At 49.1% G+C, this 18,837-nt stretch overlaps 1 protein-coding gene across 2 annotated transcripts in view; it reads right to left on the minus strand.

Annotated features, from left to right (window-relative positions):
• Positions 1–284: 284 nt before the first annotated feature.
• The window catches only part of LOC147230191 (cadherin-12-like), a 28,797-nt gene continuing 10,244 nt past the window's right edge, over positions 285–18,837 (minus strand). The window contains exons 3-13 of one of the 2 annotated variants that reach the window (XM_086153435.1): positions 15,267–15,391; positions 14,244–14,413; positions 12,555–12,641; positions 11,282–11,449; positions 11,030–11,211; positions 8,154–8,407; positions 7,470–7,603; positions 5,904–6,025; positions 5,462–5,576; positions 3,698–3,940; positions 285–1,338 (exon numbers count right to left, since the gene is read on the minus strand). In XM_086153435.1, coding sequence (XP_086009561.1) covers positions 791–1,338; positions 3,698–3,940; positions 5,462–5,576; positions 5,904–6,025; positions 7,470–7,603; positions 8,154–8,407; positions 11,030–11,211; positions 11,282–11,449; positions 12,555–12,641; positions 14,244–14,413; positions 15,267–15,391 — 2,148 coding nt within the window. In that variant the 3' untranslated portion in view covers positions 285–790. Of the gene's footprint in view, positions 1,339–3,697; positions 3,941–5,461; positions 5,577–5,903; positions 6,026–7,469; positions 7,604–8,153; positions 8,408–11,029; positions 11,212–11,281; positions 11,450–12,521; positions 12,642–14,243; positions 14,414–15,266; positions 15,392–18,837 lie in introns of both variants that reach the window. The other variant, XM_086153434.1, reaches the window with a different exon arrangement.

Raw genomic sequence — 18,837 nt, forward strand, 5'->3', positions numbered from 1 at the left:
CCCTCGGCCCCGAGGTAGCCCAGTGCCAGAGTCTTCAGGTTCTCCCCTATGATTGGCTGAGAGGAGGATTCACTCTGGACCAATTAGAGAGCCTAATATAGAGCCACAAAACCAGTCATACATCATATAGAGGATGATTGGCTGCATGTGTCAATGTATATTGACACATGGTCCAGAGTGAATACCCCTCTCAGCCAATCACAGCGGAGAATCTGAAGACTCTGGCACAGGGCTACCTCGGGGCCGAGAGGTGGGGCGACTGGACCCGATCATGTGATCTCAGGCGGTCATATTTTATCATCTCAACTAGACGATTGCGCCATGTTGTATGAAAGGGTGGTGTTGTGTCATAGAAACAAGGTCAGAAGCTTTCAGACCTGGAAAATATCTCTGATGTCTGGTTCTAGACCCAGGGAGGCGATTGCAACGGGATATCAGACGTTCCTCAGGCGCTTCGCTCACATTCAGACGCTCCTGAGTCAGACCGGCAGCACCATTCTCCTCGTCTTCTGGATCGTGGCAGATGTTCTTGCCTCCTGCAATAGAGCCTTTGGACGGGCCAATCTTGCAAAGCTGGAAGACATTTGGAGAACTGATCTGCTCAGTTCTCCACAGGCCTGCATTATGCCTTGTCACCAGAGGTCTGGTGGTCTACACCTCTCCTACTGAGGACCATCTCCAAGGAGGAGGGGGCGGCAGATGGTGTGACATGCCTTGAAAGAAACAAAAACAAACAGGTCTGGAAGGAGGAGCCACATCCTCCGGCCACAGGGGGCGCCGTTGCATCTTCTCAACTGGCCTCCGTCATTGCGGGCAGTGGCGGGTCCAAGATGGCAGCAAGTGTCTTGAAGGGGCGTCCCCAGTCAGCCAGGGAGCCGAAGTCCCCGAGATCCTCCAGGATCCATGAGTCATCGATGGAGCTGAGGGAGCCGGCCGGCGAGCCGCCGCCCTCATATACGTAGGTAGCAAGTGAATCAAACGGCGGCACAGCGAAGCTTTCCTCCAGACGCTGCTCGATGAACTCCCGGATCATCTCTGCATCGCCGCGGGTCATTCGGGGCTCACCACTGCCGATATGGCGGTGGATATCTGGCGATCGCAGGTCACCACGACGACCGCTGAGGTGGAGCAGAACGCCGTCACCATAGCCAGCAGCGTTCCTGGTGGTGTGCAGGGAGTGCGTGTGGCGCAGGGTCCCCATGTCAAAGGCCCGGGTGTCCTCCTCACCTCCACCCTCGTCGTCGTAGTGGATGACGTTGTCGCGAATGTCCTCCTTGGATGTCATGAGGGCCTCCTTCTCCTTGTAGCGTCGCCGACCCAGATACAACGCCACCATGACTGAGGGACAGAAAGCAGGAGATTCAGGAGGACCCCGGAGGGGGCCGGTCACTGATGGTTCTTACAGTTGTTCTCCATGAATGTCTGCACAAGGGAAGCCAGAGGAGCAGATTGGAAGACCTTGGTGGCTACATGTTCTTCTGGATCAAAACCAGGAAAGCTGAGCCACCGTGACGGCGCTCAAAGCCTCGAAGAGGAACGAATCCCCGGAGAGGAGCAAGGAGAACCTTACCCAGAAGACCACTGAAGGTTCAAAACAAACAAGATGACTAGCATAGGCTGTTCATGCAGAGAGAACCCAGCAGGAGCACATGGGGAGAACCCAGCAGGAGAACATTAGGAGACAGCTTGCTATTTGCCAGTGCAGGGCTATGGGGATGCTAACTTTGTAGTCTTGACTACCGAGGCCTGACTACAAAAGCAAAAGTAGCAAACATTATAAATGTTTGTAGTACACCATCCCTTGAAAATACATATTGGAGTACTGGAGGGACCTGCAGGAGGTACTATACATGATATACTGTATATACTATACTGTAAACGTGCTTGAAGTACTTGTGTTTTACTTGGATACATTTTTAAACTGACGGGTTGTGACAAAACAAAAATGTCAATGCAGATGAGGGGCAAATGGGGGCTGAAGGTCTGCAGTGAGGGATACTGATTTTTGTCCTTGTTCCTATATTAACCCTTTCCTGACACATCGTTTGGACTACCGCAACTCCCTCCTTGCTGGTGCCCTAGCGGTGACCATCAGGCCTCTGGAGCGTATTCAGAAAACGCCAACCCTACCAGAGGGTTCAACCATCCCAAATTCTCCCACACAACTCCCCTTCTTATGTCCCTTCACTGGCTTCCGGTAGCCGCCCGCATCAAGTTCAAGTCACCTGGTTCTCTACCGGCCAGTGAATGGGACAGCCCCGTCTTATCTCCAGGTTATGGTCAAGCCACATGTCCCTACCCGTCCCCTTCAATCTGCCACCTCCGGGCGACTGTCCAACCCATCACTTAGGGCCCCCGGCTGCCGATCAAACCGGTCTCGGCTCTTCTCGGTCTTGGCTACTCAGTGGTAGAACGAACTCCCATAAAAGGTCAGAACAGCGGGATCGCTGTCCATCTTCGTCATGAGCTGAAAACATACCCCTTCACCAAGCACTACCCTACTTATTGCACTTAGCCCCCCCCCCCCCCCCAAAAAAAAGAATGATGAAATTAATGTATCCATGTATATGGTTCTGAGATGGCTATTTGATTGAGTGGTCACTTCTGACTTTGGACTACTGGTACTTCGCATCTTCGGTGACTGAATTGCACTTCTTGTAACTCACTTTAGATAAAAGCGTATGCCAAATGGCTGGAATTTGCCAAATGGTATGTAATGTAACACACTTTCCTCTCATTATTTTCATGGTGGTTCTCAGTCATCCAGGTCATGGTGAATCCTTCAAAATCTTCTTGTCGTGGGAAGTGTATTTGAATTTTTCTTCAAGACTTCGAGAGACTTCTTCAGAACATTTTGGAACAAGAACGCTTTGATAAGAATGCAGACAATATGATCATTCATTCATTCTCTACTCTACTTATGCTGCACTCAGCGTCTCTATCCCTGTTGTGATTGGAGGGGAGGGGGGTTCATCCTGGACCAATCACAGGGACACATATAGAGACATACAACGGAAGTTGGAGGAGTAGGAGGAGGAGTAGGAGGAGGAAGTGCACTCCAGCTGTGTGGACCATTAGCACCCCCTGCTGGTCATTATTATTATTTTATTGATATTATTGTTGTCTGCTCAGTGATGAAATATTAACGATCAATCAGTCAATCAATCAATCAATCCAGGTTAGAACAGAAAACCTGTTGACCTGAGTATTGATTGAAGGTCTGAAAATGTGTGTGTGTCTATGCGTGTATGTTTGTCTTTCTATATGTGTGAGTGTGTGTGATGTCTATCTATGTGTGTGTTGGTCTGTCTGTGTGTATATTTTTGTCTATGTCAGTGAGTGTATAAGTGTGTGCATTTGTGTGTTTTGTTAGTTTGTGCATGTTTGTTAGTGTGTGTAAGTTTGTGCATGTTTTTGTGTAAGTGTCTGTGTGTGTTTGTTAGTGTGTGTTAGTTTGCGCGTGTGTGTATGTGTTAATGTGCGTATTTGTGTGTGCGTGTGTGTGTGTGTGTGCGTGTGTGTGTGTGTGTGTGTGTGTGTGTGTTAGTGTGCGTGTTTGTTAGTGTGTGTGTGTTGGTGTGTTAGTATGTGTGTTATTGTGTATGTTTGTGTGTGTGTTAGTGTGTGGGTATATTAGTTTGTTTGTGTCTGTGTAAATTTGTGTGTGTTTGTGCTTGTATGTTAGTGTGTGTCCTACCCATGAGCAGAGCAGAGCTGAGCAGGATGGCAGTCCCGGCCCCAGCACTGATGCCGGCGTGCAGGATGGCGGTCTGAGCGGAGCAGCTGATTGGCCGTCGGCCCGGCGGGCAGGAGCAGACATGAACGGTGAGGGTTGAGGTGCTGCTCTGGGCCGGGTAGCCACTGTCCTCCACCACCACCGGAACCTGCAGAAGGTCTTCACTGAACCCCGAGCGCCGCGTCACAATGCCCGCTGTGTTGTCTGGATGACGGGAGGAGAGCGGAGGAGTTAGGTTAGGCGAACGGCCAGCAGAACGTCCTGAGTGAAGATCTACTTCACCCAGTGAAGATCTACTTCTACTGGACTATAACGTCACCAAGCTGAACATCAAGCAGACCACTTTGGTAGAGATGTTCTCATTTGCTGGAGAACGGCGATATCGAATGGAACATTGAGGGAACATCAAAGGGAACCACTGAACAAAGATGTTCTAGCTCTAGTGGGACTTGAGGTCATTGCGGGGAACATCAAGCAGAACATCTGGTAGAACATTCAGTGGGACCTCAAGAGGAGCCATTGATGTTCTAGTCCTACAGGACGATGGCAACATCGAGAAGAACACAGAGCAGTACCTCACGAGCAGCGATTGAACAAAGATCTAGTTCTACTGGAGAATGACTTCATTGGCTGGAACAATGGGGAGAAAATCAAGGAGAGCATCCAAAAGAACATTGAGCGGAAAGGCAGAAGCCTTTGACGGAGACATTCTAGTTCTTCTGGAGGACGATGGCATCGAAAGGAATGCTTTGATGGAGACATTCTCTTTTAAAATGAAGGTGTCCTCAGGGAGAACCAGAACCGAAGAGAAGCCAGGTTCAGGAACGTTATAAAGGAACAGATTGGCTGCAAGGAACAGAAAGGTTCTAAGGGAAACAACTGGTTCTTAATGAAAAGAATTGTTCTAAGGGAGCAGAACTGTTCTGAGGGAAAGAACTGGCTCTAAAGGAAAGGGACAATTTTAAGAGAACATGACGGTTCTAAGGGGATGGAACAGTTCAGAGGTAAAGAAACGTTTTAAAGGTACAGATTGGTTGCAAGGGACGTAATGCTTTAAAAGGAATGGAATGGTTCTAAGGGGACAGAACAGTTCTGCGGGAAAGAACCGGTTCAAAAGGAAAGGGACAATTTTAAGAGACATGACAATTCTAAAGGACGGGAATGTTCTAGATGAACCGGTTCTATGGCAAAAGAACAGTTCTGAAGGGAAGAACCGGTTCTAGGGGAATGGAACAGTTCCAAGCTGATTGGCCAGGTGGAAAAGCATGTGTTGCAGCAGGACTGGGATGGAACCTGACAGGGCAGAAGCTATTAAAGCACCTTGTTCCTGTTCCTGCAGCACACAAACACACACACACACACTCACACACACACACACACACACACACACACAAACACACGCTCAAGGGGAGTGTGTTGCGTGTCGGACTAGATCAGATCCAGCTCTGTAGATGTGAGCAGGGGGACATGACAGGCTTGTCGAGGACACACACACACACACACACACACACACACACACACCCACACACACACCCACACACACACACACACACACACACACACACATCAGATTTGTTTTCCGTTCTCTCCCTCCCAACAGACATGTTTTGGAAAATCAAGTTTGAGCCATCGGCACCCGGTTACTGTTAGATACGACTGGTAAGCCCCGCCCCCAAAGTGACAAAACCCTCCTGGACCTTCACGTCGCCCGTGAGCTCCACTCACTTCCAAAGTCGCGCACGGTGAAGTTCCTGTTGCGAAGTTCTTTAGGAGACTTGAAGAAGAACCTCTGGCCGATGGGGGGGAGATCCCTGTCCACGGCGCTCACCACCTGGATCACCTGTCGGGGGTTTGATTGACAGGTTAAACTCGACCTCCCAACCCGATGATGTCCCAGATTGGCCGCGCCCTTTGGAGGTTCTCCTCTTTGGTTCTATGGCGATGCAGAACCAGAACCTCTTGCAGAACTGGTCAGCTGGTGGATTACGCTGACATCACTTCCTGTTTACCGCAAGTCAAACTCAGAGGGTTCAGACAGGAAACAAGACCATTGGTTGGTGGTGACGTCACCTTGACGGAGGTCTGTGATTGGCCAGCATGGCTGAGGTTACCCTGGCGGCCTTTGATTGGCTGTTTGGGATGAGGTCATCTTAGCCAGCAGACTCACCTGTCCCACTTCGGAGTTCTCGCACACAAAGGTCTCAGGAGGAACCCGCAGCTCCGGGGGGAACTCATTAACATCCAGGACAGAGACCATCACCCACACCTTGGAGAACAGCGACGGGTTCTCTGAGTGGAGAACACAGGTTAAGACTAGAACCTCAGAAGGTTCACCCAGCAATGGCTTCTCATTGGCAGATGATAGATAGATGATTAAGTACATGAAGTACACTTTTAAAAAAAAAAAAAAAGATTGTCAAGACAAACGCATCCCAGACACACACACACACACACACAAATGCATAAACAAATACAAATGCAAACACACACACACACACACACAAATGCATAAACAAATACAAATGCAAACACACGCACACACAACCAAACAGATGCACATACATACACAAAAACACAATTGCAAACACACGCATAAACATCCACACACAAAATCGCAAAGGCAAACACACACATACACATCCATATACAAAATCACAAAGGCAAACACACACATACACATGCATACACAAAAACATAAATGCAAATACATACGCAGAAGCATACACAAAAACACAAAAGCAACCATACACACGCACACTTATACACACATTAATGCACAGTATGATGCTACATTAAAACACAGACAAGCACACATGCATACACCAGCACACACACACATACACATACACACACAAAGGTACAGTACCATGCACACATTAATACACAGACACAAACACAAACACACACATTACTGTCTGGTCTCTCTGCTGTAAGACCCTCTCCAACCACGAGATGGAAGCAGACATCCAGGAACCTTTCTGTAAACTGAACCTGCCCTCCATCTCCATCCACCCCCTCATCACCCCCCTTCTTCCCTCAATCACCGTCTCCCCCTTCATTCTCTCAATTCACCTTAATCGACCCTTTTTTCACATTCATTCACTCCCCATTCTATTCCCATATGTTCTGTATCCCCCTACACACACACACACACACACATTCCACCAGCCCACAGATGGAGGATTTCCATCTGATGAGGAGGAAGCCTGGCAGACATTCACCTCAAGGAGCTTATCGACGGGTGTGTGGTGGTGTGTGTGTGTGTGTTTGTGGGTGTGTGTGTGTGCGTGGAGGGGGGGTGCTAGGTTTAAGCAGCTTGCTCACGTTTAAATAAATTGAGTCTGAACAGCTGTTGTGTGTGTGTGTAGGGGGGGTGCCCCTTGTTTAATCAGAGATTTTTAACTGGGATCCACTGAGGAGATCAGAGTGGACCTTCAGGACACAGGAGCTGCTTCTGTGTACTTCCTGTACTTCTTGAACTTCATGCGCAAGTTGTAATTGTACTTGCACAGCATGGATTAAACAGACACACACCCACACATTTTTTCATCCATAAGTCCAGACTGAAAACCCTGTCTGTGACCTGGTGACGGACTCCGGTGTGTTGGTGTGTGTGTGTGTGTGTGTGTGTGTGTGTGTGTGTACATGTGTCTAAAGGTGTGTGTGTCTGAATGAGTAATTGAGTGAGTGAGTGTGGTGACACATCTGCTCCTGCGTCGGCGGTGCCACTCACTGACTTTGGTGGCCACCACGCTGATGTTGTGCTGCAGGACCCCCTCCCTGTCCAGCGGTTCGGTGGTGGAGATGGTTCCCTCCACCGTGTCCACATCGAAGCAGCCGTCCGCTGTCCTCCACTCCACCGAGTACCTGCGGGAACCCGACACCTCACTCACATGTCGCCTTGGAAACAGCAGTTTGATAGAGAGACAGACACCAGGAGACCTGCTGGCGTCTGATGGTTTGGACCATCATTATTTGAGCACTCAGATGCTTAGGGTCAGAGATGTGTTCAGAGACAGTCAGACAGAACAGCGCAGGAGGTCAGAGGAGCCAAGTCCACCCGCAGCTTTGATGGGTTTAAGGTGTTCTCCATGTTCTGCTGCCTAGCTTCTCTCCATGTTCTGCTGCAGTTACTTCCACTCTCCTGCTTCAGTTCTCTCAGTGTTCTCCTGCCTTGGTTCTCCAGGCTCTCCATCCCACAATTCAAAGCATAAGAATAAGAAGCTGACAGGTCAGATGATTGACAGCTGTCTGCCCAGGTTAAGTCCCGCCCACCTCCAGCCTGCTTCAGAGGTTGGAGAAGGTTCTGCTGCCATGAACATGCCCTGAATTAGATATATATAAACTATATATCTGGTCTGATCCGACCAATCAGAGCGCAGAGTCGGCAAAGATTGAAGGAGAGCGGCGCCCCCACCTGACGGCGCTGCTGCCGGCGTCCAGGTCGTGGGCGGTGACGGAGCCAATGATGGTCCCGGGGGGCGTGTCCTCATAGGCCTCCAGCCAATATGACGGCCGCGTGAAGACGGGCGGCTCATCCACGTCTAGGATGCTCACCTTCACCGTGGACCAGTCCTTGAATGGACCCAGGTGGAGGAACCGCAGGTCCAGCTGGGGGTTGGTGGCCTCCACCTTCATGATGTACGACTTCTTGATCTCGTAGTCCAAGGCCTGGATGCACGCGCACACACACACACACACACAGTTCATTCCATCAGCAGAGAAGGAGGTAAAGAGGTCAGAACACACACACAAACACACACATATCGCAGTCAGACATCTCACACACATACACAGGCCGACATCACATACACACACACACAAACACACACACACACAGACACACACAGAGAGTAAATTTCTTCAGCACAAAATCATTACGAAGTAAGAACATACACACACACAGGCAAGACGTCACAAACACTCAAAGACAGACATCAAGCAGAAGGACACACATAAACCAACAGACACACAGTTCATTTCTTCAGTAAAGGGGGTAAGGAGGCAAGAACACACACATGCGCACACAAACACACACACAGACACACACACACACACAAATAAACATTAAGCACACACACAATGACACGTCACATACAGAGAAACATCACATACACACACTTACACACACAAACATCACACAAAAATATCACACACACAAATAATCATTAAACACACACACAAACATACATTACACAAACGGACATATCTCACACACACACACACACACACACACACACACACACACACACACACACACACACACACACACAGAATCACGAAATCAAGACGTCAAACACACACACACACACACACACACAGAATCACAAAATCAAGACGTCAACACACACACACACACACACACACACACACACACACACACACACACACACACATACCAAGGACAAACGTGAACAGACAAAATTTACAATACAGGAGTAACAATATGTTCGTGTATGTGTAATGTACAGTGTGTGTAAATTGCACTTTGTGTATACATTGTGCTGTGCGTGTGTATTCTCAATTGCATGTGTACTTAGACAGGTGGTTCTTTCTTCAGGGTGGTGGCCGGCATCCCTGTCCAGGGTAAAAGGTCACAGACGGAGCCTGGATTAACCTCCACTGGTTTGTGTGTAAAACAGGAGGCCCCCCCCCCACACACACACCCACCCACCCACACAAAACCCGACCGTCCACACAGCCAGGATCACCTCCATGATTGTTGCCCAGCAACCCTGACTGCGGGGGGAGACTTCAAAGGGTCACTGGCCTTCGCCATGGTCCCGCCCCCACACTTTCGGGGGGCTTTGATATGGAAAGGAAGCCGCAGACTCACAGAACGTGCACATCACACACAGCACGCATGTCAAACACGGCTAGCATGTCAAACACAGCATGCACGTCAAACGCTGCACACAGAAAAATCATGGCGTGCATATCATGGTGCCGAAGCTGGGAACCTCAGGACTTCCAGGAGCTCAATCCCACCAGTGTGTGGATGCTGTGAAGGAACAGCATCCACACACACACACACACACACACACACACACACACAGATGTTACCTAAAACAACCTTACTTGTTTCCCAAAGCTGCATCCTGATTGGATTGTCAGAGTTGGCGACAGCACTCCTCACAGGACAAACAAGTGAAAGAGGGGTGGAGGCCAATGTGAGCAGAACTGTGAGTGAAATCCACGGCAGGAACCAAGAGAACGTTGAGATTTGAGTCAGAGAACACAGGCAAGAACCTGGAGAATATCGGGACTCCACAGCGAGAGAACCCATGAGGACATTGAGACTAAGGCAGGAGAAAATGGAGGATTAGTACAGGCAAAGCTAAGCAGGAGAACATAGAGACTCCAGGCAGGGAGAACCAAAGCTGGAGAACATGGAGACTCCATTGGGAGAGAACCAAAGCTGGAGAACATGGAGGCTCCAGACAGAGAGAATCCTGTTTAACAACCAGGTACACCCTGGAGCCCTGTGAGTAGACTGTCCCGTAAATCTTCTCTTCCCTTCATTTGGAACGTTCTACTTGAGTTCTCCAGGAACACCCAGAGCATTTTAGTAGGTTGTTTTGGTCACATGGTCACTAGGCTGCAGTCCGTCAGCTTGACGACGGCTCGGGGACGGCCCGTGAGTCGGGATTGAGGCGGATGGGCGGATCCTCCGACTTCTCGTGTAATTTGGACGGCGGGCTGGAAGAAACCCTCGCTGCGTCTCCACGCCTGATCCGATGTGACATGTGCACCCGTGGTGTGTGTGTGTGTGTGTGTGTGTGAGAGCGTTTAGCACACTAACATCCTGGCTGAAGAAGCGCTAAACTTTACAGACCTACAGGAAGTAAATACTTTTTGATCAGCTGATTTCTATCCATCATGACTGGGTTCCACCAGGATGCCAACCTCAGCCGCTGTCAAACAGGCCTTCCAATCAGGTGTGGGCATGCGCATGTGTCGCCAACAGCCAATGAGAAAACAGGAGGCGGGACACAGGAAGTAGAGCCAAACCTGACTTGACCAATCACTTAGTGTGTGAACCCTAATGGGGGCTCTGACCTCCAGTTTATGAGTCCTCCTGAAGGAACCTGCTGGAACCAGTGGGTCAGCATGAACTCCACATCTGTTCTACATCTGTAGCCATGGTAACAGTGTGGAGCGAGTCCTCAGATTAGGATAATAGCACCGCTACACACTCACACATTCTTGACAAAGAACCTTCCCTGCTGGTTGGTTCTACCTGGATCCCTCCTCCACTTGAAGAGGATTGGAGGAGTGTGTCTGATTACACACCTTCTTCAGAACTAGGAGTCCCTCCCGGCCGTTGGAGACGATGTCGAAGACGCTGCCCTCATCTCCAGGCATGATGGAGTACTCCACCTCTGCATTGCCGCCAGCGTCCAGGTCATGGGCCGTGACCCGGCCCACCACCGAGCCGACCACCACCGATTCTGGCACCCGCAGATGGAACAGACCTGCCAGACAGGAAGAGTTGGGGTAGGGTCTTGATGGCAGCTGTTCGACCTTCTGTGCTTGCTCGCTCACTCTTGGCAAAGCGTGGTGGGTTGTCGTTGACGTCACTCAGAGTGATGTTGATGGTAGTGGTGGAGGCCAGCCCCCCCAGCTGTCCGCCCATGTCCTTGGCCTGGAGAAGCACCTGGTACTCATCCTTCACCTCGCGGTCCATGTTGGCCAGAGCCGTCCTGATCACGCCTGGGGAGGGAAGGGGGGGAAAGCTGGAGTTGGAGAGGTCCATTGAGTCACCCCAATTCAGAAAGGTGCCTCACATCAGCAGGGAGTCTAAGGAGCTGGTCCAGGATTCTGTATTTCCATCTGGGACAGAACCTCTTTTGTCCCTGGTAACAAGAACTTTCTTAGAGCCTTATATCCTGACCCTCTTTCGTACCTGGTACCTTGAACTTCCTTGGTACCCTTTATCCTGTTCTTCTTTAATACTTAGGGCCCTGTACTTCTTGAGTACCTTGTACCCTGAACTTCTTTAGTGCTTAGTACCTTGAAATTCTTTTTTGCTTAGTACCCTGAAATTCTTTTTTTGCTTAGTATCCTGTAACTCATGAGTACCTAGTACCCTGTACTTCTTGAGTACTTTGTACCCTGAACTTCTTTAGTACCTAGTATCCTGAACTTCTTCAGTACCTGGTACCCTCTACTTCTTCAGTGCCTGATTCTCGCACCTTCTTTAGTACATTGTACCCTTTACTATTTTAGTACCTGGTACTTCTTTAGCACGTACTCTGGTGACGTACGTATGTACGTACGACACATGTACTCCACGCACGTACTCCAAGTAAACTGATACTAAAACATTGCGTCATCAGACTGCCAGCCTGATTTGGCCAGAGAACATGTTCACTGAGTCAGGGCACTCCAAACCACAATTAAACCTGCTATCTTTCAAAGAACCTGATGAGGTGCTACATGTTAGCATGGCTGCAACTGCTGCGTCTCTCTGCCTTTAGCCTCCTCTGGATCTTCTCCTGCTTTGTGTGACAAGAAACAACAGACAAGCGGAGGGTCAACCATCACCTCCACCCATCCCTTGAAGGAGCATTTAATGGAACCACTGAACTGTTGCAACCCCGCCCACATTGAGGAAGTACTGTGGAATGATGGAACTCCGCCTAAACCAAGTGGAGAGGAACTGGACTTTGTCCAGGAGAAGCGCCTTCAATGTTCCTTCACTCTGCCTGTTCCCAACACCAAGGTTCCCCAAAGAATTGACAATCATAGGCATAATGAACTCCTACCACAGCGCTGTCCTGACCTGACTTGGGGTCCACAGAGAAGTAGGGCTGACCGTGCAGGATGCTGTAAACGATGCGGGCGCTGTTGCCGTAAGTGGGGTCATCGGCGTCAGTGGCGGTCACCTGGGTCACATAGGTTCCTGGAGGAAAACGCAGAACACGACACCTCAGCTCCAAAACAAAATCCATGTCTTTACAGCAGTCTGACAGGATTGGACAGCTCAGTAACAGGAGAGTGCTGCTGTAATATGAAGTAAAACTGGTATCCTCTCTATGAGCTTCTGCATCAGGACTCCTGATGGAGGAATTAATTTGGGTGGAAAGTGTTAGCCCCTCCTAGCTAGAAAGTCCCTGGCTGGAATCCCACAAGGGGAATAGTGTGGGAGTCTCCATGTTCTCCCCGAGTCTGCTTGGAGTTCCTCAGGGTTCCTCCTACAGTCAAAGAACATGATAGAGGTTGACTGGAGACCCTACATTGTCCAGATGTGCGAATGAGAGGGTGAATACTTGTATGCTTCTTTATGTTATCCACTGGTCCAGGTGAACCTCACCTCCCTGAGATAGGCAGCAGCCCCAAGCGACCCAGGCTGCAGAATAAGCAGTATGGATAATAAATGAATGAATGAATGAATGAATGAATGAATGAGAACACAAACAGACCAAAGTAGAGGAAACAGCATTGGTTGCATGGGACATTGAGCTGTGAAAACATCAACCCTGATCAATAGCAGATCCATCAATGACCACATCAAAGATAAGGCAAAGTTGTTCTTCTTGGCTCTGCAAGGTTCTCAGGTGGGACATGTGATGCTGGAGTAGTGTGTTCTCACACGCTCAGAGAAGACTCGGCCAGACTTAGCAGCCCATCTGTCTGCTAAATGCCATTACTGAGAGGTAATTTAACCCTGGAGGCCTTTGGCCCGTAAGCCTTTAATGCTTCAGCTCAAAGCTCTCTGAGGGAGCACCCACCACCACACAGCAGAGTGGCCATGCAAGCTGCCGCTAGCCCTAGCATCACACCGCAACCCCTCCACTCACACACACACACACACACACACATACAGACACAAGAGCGTTGCATGCCGGTCGTTAGGGTCTGTCATCAAAAATGGCGTTTCAGTCGTACTGACATTTCTGCTAATCTGCTAATCCACCATGAATCCACAAATCACATTAGCTACTTTTGGTTTTGCACTTGCCCAAAGTACACGTCTGTGGAGTCTCCACTACAATGGACACAAGGCAGTTTGTTTAGGTTCATCTCAAAACATCTCTGTTGCTATCAAGTTACATGACTGGTGTTTAGCTAGTCAGTGTGAGTTTGCTCATCTTGTTTGATTAACAATTTAATTGGAAAATGTGTAGAAATTCATTTATTTATTCATTCATTCAGTCTGAGTTCAGGGATGCTGTGGAGCTGGAGCCATTGGGTTAGGAGGCGGGGCTTAACCTGGACAGTTAGCTGTCAGTAATGAAGAGAAATCCAGCAACCCCTCACTGAAGCCTTCAATGAACCTCCTGTTTTTTGGACCTTGCAAAGAAGACGGAGAACCTGGAGGGAACCCAGGCAGGAAAACATAGAGGTGAAAGGTTGGCATACAAAAATACAATGGCTACATCATTTGACACACTTGTTGCCATGGAAATTGGACAGGAAATGACGGTAGATGAACGCCATCAAACCCGTGTCAAACCCCTAGTGCCACCCCTGTACACGTACTGCTGGGGAGACCCCTCCTCACCCATGGGGGACATCTCGGGCACGCTGGCACTGTAGGGCCCATCCAGGAAGCGAGGCTCGTTGTCGTTGATGTCTTGCACCTTGACCACAAATTCGGACTCGGGTTCCAGCGGGAAGCCCGTGTGGATGTCCACCGCCTGGGCCTTCAGCGTGTAGAATGACTTCTCCTCCCTGGAACGCAGGAGCGACATGGGCACTTGTTGAGAACATTTACTCCAGGACGGAACTCAAGCCCACCAGGAGAACAGTAGACCATCTCAGCTGGAGAACATGAGTCAAACTGGGGTTGCCGCCCTGTATTTTGGTGACAAGGCTGTTAGCATGTCAGCTAATCCTAACAAAGTGATCTCCGGGGGAATCTGTTTGTTAGCCCACCGCAGAGGTGGCCTGATCCAGATTACCAGGAGGGGCTAAGAATAAAATTCGCAGGGCATCTAGTCAGCGGGGAGACACTTTGATGTTAGCGTTTTGTTACCGTGGCAACAGCAGCATCACCTCCTCTGCAGCCTTTCTTGACCCAAGCATATCCTCAGCAGTTGTGCTGAAGCATGCCATGCTAACCAACATATGCTAAGCTAACATGTGCTAGCTCTACCAGGGTATCCATCCATCCATCTTCTTCCACTTATCCTGTACTCAGGGTTGTGGGGGTTGCTGGAGCCTAACCCAGCTGTCATCAGGAGAGAGGCAGGGTACACCCTGGACTGGTCGCCAGTCAATCACAGGGCCACATATATAGACAAACAACCATTCACTCATAATAAATAATGTATGGTTACATCATGAATATTCTGTGGCTTTGATTGGATGGGAGGTGGGGCTTAACCTGGACGAGTCAGCTGTCAATCATCCAACCATTCATCCTCATTCACAAAAATAGATAATTTAAAGGGGTTTTGAACTGAAGGAGAGGAACCTCACACATAGGTGCAGGAGAAGATGGAGAGAACCCACAGAGATTCCCATGCAGGAGAACATTGAGAAACCTCAAAAATAGATAACAGGTAGGAGAACATGTCCTCACCTGTCCAGTCCCATCAGGGCATGGATGTCTCCAGTGATTGGGTCGATGGTGAAAATGGAACCGGCACCTTCTCCCGACAGAGTGTACTTCACCGCCCCTTCACCGAGGTCCATGTCTGTGTGCAGCTGGGACACACACGCACACACACACACACACACACACACACACGCACACAAACACACACGTGAAGATCTGCTCTCCCCCCGATGCAGCCTTCTGGAACACATTGAGCTCTAGAAGGTACAGAAACAACCCCAGTAGACCACATGCACCCACCTTCTCTGACGCTGTGTAAAACATTGACCTCGAGTTCTCCCCTGCCGTTTCAGTTCCATTCTTAAAACCAGAGTGGAACTTAGGACATACAGGGTAAAGAATGTGTGTTTACGTATGTATGTGTGAGAACTGATCTTCGGCTTTGGAATGACAGTTTGCAGATGTTTATGATGAGATGCCTTCAGGTGCAGGACAGCCTGGAGGTCAGATGTTTACCAGCAGCTCCAGACCACCTGACTTCCTGACCACAGCCTTTTGAACTTTGTCTGCTTTAACTTCTTTTACTTTCGGACTTTTAAGCTCCTTTGCTCTGGTGTGAGTGTGTGTGTGTGAGAGAGAGAGGCCTGCTTTAGAGATGATAAATAAAATGAAAATAAAAATTAAAAAAAGGTCTTTGAAATGCTCTTCAGAGACCTGATGATAAAGGCTCCTGAAGACTCAACAGACGCACGCGCACAAACACATACAGATTACAATAACAGACAATACAGCCTCCTCAAAACGGGGCGACAGAGACGCACTTGGTGTGTGAGGAATAATCATGTCGCTCCAGTGACCTCACAGTGATGAAGGTTTGCCCTCTTATACATCCTACACACACATACAGGCTCAGTGGTGAGAAGCAGCAAGACTTAATCTTATCACAACAATGTCTTGATAAGATCCATAAGCCGCTTTGAGGTGGGATAACACACACACACGTGCACACACGCACACACACACACACAAACACACACACACAAAGAGTTACAGGCGGTTGATACCCACATCCAGCTCAGCGGACTCAGCCTGACACATTCACCATTAAGTGTGTGTGTGTGTGTATGTGTGTGTGTGTGTGTGTGTGTGTATGTGAGTGCATAAGATGATCAAAGGCTTGTATTTATGAGCTACTATAATGGTGTTGCAGTCATATACATACACATACACACACACAAGCAGGTCCGAGTCCAGGCCATGGTTCACTAGCTCTATGTCGAGCCCCTCCCAGTGTGAGGTGTGTGTGGCAAGTAAATGTACACACACACACACACACACACACACACACACACACACACACACACACACACACTTCCATCTGGCTTGAAGAGTGCCGATGCTGATCAGCCACCGGATGGAGCCCTGGAAGGAAACTCCTGTTTGAGCCGGGGTGTTTGCAGACCCCGGCATAATCCCCCATGTGTGTCTGTGTGTGTGTGTGTGTGCGCGCTCAGCAGGTGGTCCCGGCGGGGAAGCTGCAAAGCTCCTCTATCAGTGGACCTCAACCTTTAGCCCTTAAGGGAATCACACCTGTCTCTACCTGGCTGTTAACCAGAGTGTGTGTGTGTGTGTGTGTGTGTGCGTGTTCAGGCGCACGCGCACTCCCAGGTGAACTTCTATTACCATAGCAACGGTAATAGGGACAGGAGGGCAGAGTCCGATAAAGCTGCCTGCCAATGCTGTCAATAAGGTGTCTGAGAACATCTGAACATGATCCACTTCTCCTGCAGAGAAAACATCTCCTTCTGATAGGACATGAAGACTGTGGGACAGCTGGGAGTTCTAACAGGCAGGAGAACATGGGAGGATCACACAGGGAGAACCTGCTGGTCCATCAGGCCATGCCAACTCACTTAGTCACATGACCTGGAGGAACCTCCCTGGGTTCTGCTTCTCCAGCATGATAGTATCGTGATGTAACCAAGGCAGTTCTCAGTTCTAAAGAGAGAGAACCATGGGTTCTTGACTTTCCATTGCTAGAACCACACCAGGAACCTCAGGAAACCAGAGAGCCCAACCTGAGGACATGAGATCCAATGAAGTGGAGAAGCTGATTGGAGGAACGTTCTTCACTGTCATTCAGTTCATCAGATGTTCCCTTGAAGGAGATGCTTGTACCAATCTACGGTGTTCGGTTTGAACGGAGATGGTGGGCCTCAGAGGTGGTAGAAGAAGGAGGAGGAGGAGGTCAGGAGAAGGTGGGCAAGCAGCAGAGAAATGATGTGGGGAGGTGAGAACGACAGATTTAGCACAGAGATGTCCTCAGGGCTGGTGGAGACCCATCTGAGGACATGGAGAACCTGCTGACCAATCCTGGAAAACCAACACCCCCTCCGGCCTGGAAGAAACTTAGATGACACCACTGCCAAAATGCTGTATGGTATGTTCTTCTACCTGGGTTCTCCTTCATGGGTTCTATGTTTCCCTGCTTGGGTTCTCTTCAGGTTCTCCATGTTCCTCCCACAGTCCCAAGATATCTGGTAGGTTCATTGAAGACTTCAAAGTGTCTGAAGGTGTGAATGAAAGGGAATAACGGGATGTCTCTTTGGTTGACAGATGGCCCTGGGATTGATAGCTGGTCCTGTGATTGACAGCTGGTTCTGTGATTGACAGCTGGTCCTGTGATTGACAGCTGGTCCTGTGATTGACAGCTGGTTCTGTGAGACCCCCCCGCCAGCAGAACTCACTTTCTGTCTGGCGACTCAGCACTTATGTCATTGAAATGTAATCAGATTACTGAGGGTGCTGTCTGCAGATGAGATGCTGACCCGAGATACGTCTAGAGGAAATTCCAGAAGAATTAATAAATCTGGAAGTGAGGTCTGGGGGTTTTCTGGAATACTAGGGCAGGTACCGAGGTTCTCCTCTGGTTCAGGCTGGTCTTCAGGCTGCAGAGGAGCAGAGAGACACAGGGTGCTCCCATGTTTTTCACCTCCCAGGGGCAAGAACATCTCCTCTGGATCGCACCTCTCCCTGATATCGAGGTGTACACACACACACACACACACACACACACACACACACACACTGTGTGAATAAGAAGCAGTGGGACAGGAGATGTCACGGTTTGTTGCATCTCTCCAACAAACAAAGCAGGATTGAGCCGAAAGCCCAGGAGGGAATATTTATAAATTCATCCATCCATCCATTCATCGGTCCATTCATCAACCTATTCATTCATTCATCCATTTGCTCATGCTTCCTCCATCCATTCATTCATCTGTCCAATCATTCATTACTTCAGCCATTCATTAATCCATGATTTCATCCCTCCATCCATTCATTTGTCTATCCATTCAGTTGACCATTCATTCATCCATCCATCGATTCAGTCACCCATTCATTCATCCATCCATGTATCCATTCATCCCTCCATCATTTACATAATTTATCAATTCACCCATCCATTCTTTCATAAATTAATCCGTCTTTTCATTCACCCATGCATGTATCCATTCATTCATCAATTCATCCCTCTATCCATGTATCCTTATATTCATTCATCCACCCATCAATTTATCCATCAATTTATCCA

The sequence above is a fragment of the Fistularia commersonii genome, chromosome 10 (genome assembly GCF_037954325.1).
Source record: "Fistularia commersonii isolate RoL2024-O1a breed Wild chromosome 10, RoL_Fcom_v1.0, whole genome shotgun sequence".
In the NCBI taxonomy this organism is placed as follows: Eukaryota; Metazoa; Chordata; class Actinopteri; order Syngnathiformes; family Fistulariidae; genus Fistularia; species Fistularia commersonii.